This window comes from Triticum urartu, chromosome 4, assembly GCF_003073215.2.
Source record: "Triticum urartu cultivar G1812 chromosome 4, Tu2.1, whole genome shotgun sequence".
Taxonomy (NCBI): Eukaryota; Viridiplantae; Streptophyta; class Magnoliopsida; order Poales; family Poaceae; genus Triticum; species Triticum urartu.
Genome location: NC_053025.1, coordinates 595,525,567 through 595,530,235, shown reverse-complemented (window position 1 = coordinate 595,530,235; position 4,669 = coordinate 595,525,567). Strand labels below are relative to the sequence as shown.

General features: G+C 43.6%; 1 protein-coding gene across 1 annotated transcript; it reads left to right on the top strand.

Annotated features, from left to right (window-relative positions):
• Positions 1–723: 723 nt before the first annotated feature.
• LOC125554469 lies at positions 724–4,059 on the top strand (the record flags this gene model as incomplete). The annotated part of the gene is made up of 3 exons (XM_048718020.1): positions 724–2,451; positions 2,560–2,808; positions 3,061–4,059. Coding segments are annotated over exons 1-3 (2,976 nt in total), but the record flags the coding sequence as incomplete, so codon positions are not given.
• Positions 4,060–4,669: the final 610 nt, after the last annotated feature.

Genomic DNA, 4,669 nt, shown 5'->3' with positions numbered 1-4,669 from the left:
TTTACTTAGTGCCTTCTAAATCTCCATCGTAGCCACCGTCGATCGCCCGCACCGTCCCGTCGCCGGCACCACCTTGTGGTGAGCCTCTTGTTCATGAAATTTTATATAAAAATTGATGTGTGTGATTTGGATATATAGTTACTCGTATAATTATCTTACCCGTACGTTGTTTGTTATACATATAGTGCCATGGTTTTGATATCCGTCCCCGTCGGCCCTAGTCCTTGTTATGATTCGGATGTGGTATGTATATTCTCTTTTAAAACTAGTTGCATTTCGTGTTTATGACAAATTATGCCCATCAAGTTGACACAGAAATTTTTTCTAGGAGGTATCTGAACCTGAAATTCCAACCGACCCTATTGCCGAGAGGTTAAAATTAGTTGAAAGAGAAAACGAGTACTTGAAAGAAAAATTGAAAAGAATTGAGGGGGAAAAGATGGAATTGGAGTTGCATGTTTCCGATGTCGTCGATGATCACAAGATCAAGATGGAGAAAATGCGCTTGAAGATTAGAAAGATTAGAAAATATGCCATCGATAGTGAGGCTTGGTATCATTATGCTGTTGGATCCATTGTTACCTTAGTTGCGATCTTGATCGTATTTGTTGTTGCATTTAAATGCTTTAGCTAGAGAGTTATTTGTTTGTTGCATTTAAGTGTTTTATGAACTTTATGTATGAACTTGTATTAATTTGGTCTATTCGGTGTTGTGTAATGAAGATGAGCCGGCAATGGATGTACGATGACCGATGCTCTTCCCAGTTCGTTGAGGGTGTGCGTACTTTTCTGCTTGTGGCTGAGGCAAACAAGCGGGCGGATGGTTTTATGCCTTGTCCATGTGCTCGCTGTAAGAATGGTCACAATTACTCTACGTCAAGAACCATTCACGTCCACCTGTTTAAGACCGGTTTCATGCCCCATTGTAATGTTTGGACCAAGCACGGAGAAAGAGGGGTTATGATGAAAGACAATGAAGAAGAAGAGGACGACGACAGCTATCCTGGCCATGGGTTCCCTGAATACGATGATACAACAATGGGGGAAGAAGCTGAGCCGGTAATGCGGGAAGAAGCTGAGCCGGCAATGAGGGAAGAAGCTGAAGAAGAGGCATCAGATGAGCCCGTTGATGATCTAGGTCGGGCCATTGCCGATGCAAAGAGAAACTGCGCAAGTGATTTGGAGAAGAAGAAGTTGCAGCGCATGTTAGAGGATCACAAAAAATTGTTGTACCCGAATTGCGTAGGTGACAAGAAAAAGCTGGGCACCACACTGGAATTGCTGCAATGGAAGGCAGAGAATGGTGTATCTGACAAGGGATTTGGAAAGTTGCTGGTAATGATAAAGGATATGCTTTCAAAGGACAACGAATTGCCCGAGAGTACGTACGAAGCAAAGAAGGTTGTCTGCCCTCTAGGGTTAGAGGTGCAGAAGATACATGCATGCCCTAATGATTGCATCCTCTACCGCGGTGAGTACGAGGATTTGAACGCTTGCCCGGTATGTGGTGCATTGCGCTATAAGACCTGCCGCGATGACCCTGGTGATGTCGAGGGCCGGCGCCCCAGGAAGAAGATTCCTGCCAAGGTGATGTGGTATGCTCCTATAATACCACGGTTGAAACGTTTGTTCCAAAACAAAGAGCATGCCAAGGCGATGCGATGGCATAGAGAAGACCGTAAGAAAGACGGAAAGTTGAGAGTACCCGCTGACGGGTCGCAGTGGAGAAAAATCGAAAGAAAGTACGGGAAGGAGTTTGTAGATGACGCAAGGAGCGTATGGTTTGGTCTAAGCGCAGATGGCATTAATCCTTTTGGGGAGCAGAGCAGCAACCATAGCACCTGGCCTGTGACTCTATGTTTGTATAACCTTCCTCCTTGGTTGTGCATGAAGCGGAAGTTCATTATGATGCCAGTGCTCATCCAAGGCCCTAAGCAACCCGGCAACGACATTGATGTGTACCTAAGGCCATTAGTTGAAGAACTCTTACAACTGTGGAATGGAACAGGTGTACGTGCGTGGGATGAGCACATGGGGGAAGAATTTGACCTAAAGGCGTTGTTGTTCGTGACCATCAATGATTGGCCTGCTCTCAGTAACCTTTCAGGACAGACAAACAAGGGATACCGCGCATGCACGCACTGTTTGGACGATACCGACAGTATATATTTGGCTAATTGTAAGAAGAATGTGTACCGGGGACATCGTCGATTTCTTCCGAGCAGGCATCCCGTAAGAAAGAAAGGAAAGCATTTCAAAGGTGAGGCAGATCACCGGACGAAGCCTCGCCACCGTACTGGTGCTGATGTACATGATATGGTCAAGGATTTGAAGGTGGTCTTTGGAAAGGGTCCTGGTGGACAACCTGTTCCGAATGACGCTGACGAACGCGCACCCATGTGGAAGAAGAAATCTATATTTTGGGACCTGCCCTATTGGAAAGACCTCGAGGTCCGCTCCGCAATCGACGTGATGCACGTGACGAAGAATCTTTGTGTGACCCTGCTTGGCTTCTTGGGCGTGTATGGGAAGACAAAAGATACACCTGAGGCACGGGAGGACCAGCAACGTATGCACGGAAAAGACGGCATACATCAGGGTCATGCAAGCTATGCTCTTACCAAAGAAGAGAAGGAAATCTTCTTTGAATGCCTGCTCAGTATTAAGGTACCGTCTGGCTTCTCGTCGAATATAAAGGGAATAATAAACATGGCAGAGAAAAAGTTTCAGAACCTAAAGTCTCATGACTGCCACGTGATTATGACGCAATTGCTTCCGGTTGCATTGAGGGGGATTCTACCAGAAAACGTTCGATTAGCCATTGTGAAGCTATGTACATTTCTCAATGCAATATCTCAGAAGGTAATCGATCCAGAAATCATACCAAGGTTACAGAATGATTTGGTGCAATGTCTTGTCAGTTTCGAGTTGGTGTTCCCACCATCCTTCTTCAACATCATGACGCACGTCCTAGTTCACCTATGCGAAGAGATTAACGTTTTGGGTCCTGTATTTCTACACAATATGTTCCCCTTTGAGAGGTTCATGGGAGTCTTAAAGAAATATGTTCATAACCGTGCTAGGCCAGAAGGAAGCATCTCCAAGGGCCGTCAAAATGAGGAGGTCATTGAGTTTTGTATTGACTTTATTCCTGACCTTAAGCCGATTGGTGTTCCTGAATCGCGGCATAAGGGCAGACTGGATGGAAAAGGCACGCTAGGAGGGGAACAAATAATATGTATGGACGGACATTCTCTCACTGAAGCACACTACACAGTTCTACAGAATTCCGCCTTGGTGGCTCCGTATATGGATGAACACAAGAATTTGCTACGCTCCAAACACCCGGAGCGGTCTGATGACTGGATTACACGTGAACAAACCAGGAGTTTTGCCAGCTGGTTGCAAGCACGTACCATGCATGACACCTCTATTGAAGATGACCTGTACTTGCTGTCCCAGTTACCATCTTCGAATGTAATGACTTTCAAAGGGTACGAGATAAATGGTAATACATTTTACACGATCGCCCAAGATAAGGAGAGCACCAACCAAAACAGTGGTGTCCGCTTTGATGCAGAAACCAAGACGGGAAAGAAAACATATTATGGTTATATACAGGACATATGGGAACTTGACTATCGACGTGGTTTGAAGGTCCCTTTGTTTCGGTGCAAATGGGTCAATATGACACGAGGCGGGGTAACGGAAGACCCGCAGTACGGAATGACAACAGTGGATCTCAACAATCTTGCGTATGCAGACGAACCATTCGTCCTAGCCAATGATGTGGCACAGGTTTTCTATGTGAAGGACATGTCTACCAAGCCAAGAAAAAGAAAAGATAAGGAAGCGAATGCATCGTACGATGAGTCAAAGCGGCACATAGTTCTTTCTGGGAAGAGAAACATCGTGGGAGTGGATGACAAGACAGACAAGTTAGAAGATTATGAAAAGTTTGATGAAATTGCTCCATTCACAGTGAATATTGACCCGAGCATCCCGTTAAATGATGAAGATTTTCCATGGCTACGATGCAAAGGGACACACGCGAAGAAAAAGTTTCACACCCAAAGATCTGGGATGTGATCGGCTTAGCTATCATCACTTTCTTCCGTGTTTCACACCCAGGAGGGAATCTCTGTAATAGTTAGGGTAGCTAGTTATGTGTTTTGGCATTTGAAACGCGAAGAAATTTTATGTGCAAGCAAATTCTTTCATGCATTTATTGATTTTTTCAGCTAAATGACATTGAAAAGCATTTCAAATGAACTCAAAAAAGGATGAAAGTTGGCATGGTATCATAATTTCACCCACATAGCATGTGCAAAAAAGTAGAGAGGGTTATCGCAAAAACTGGATACACTTCGTGTACAAAATGGACAATCTGTTTCGAAGTATCAGGGTTTCGGACGAAAACTCATCCGTTACAAAGGCATTTCATTTTTAAATAACTTAAGCATTACCAAATTGAATATAATGATAAAACACACTAATATTAAACATAATAAAAAAGAATCACTGGAAAATGTATTTTTAAAGTTAAGTTATTCACAAACTAGTGATTCACACAAATTTCAAATAATTCAAAATTTAAACTATTCAAATTTAAAAACTACCGGCACTAACTGAAAGTTTCTAAAAACTATCAAAAATATTCACAAAGAAA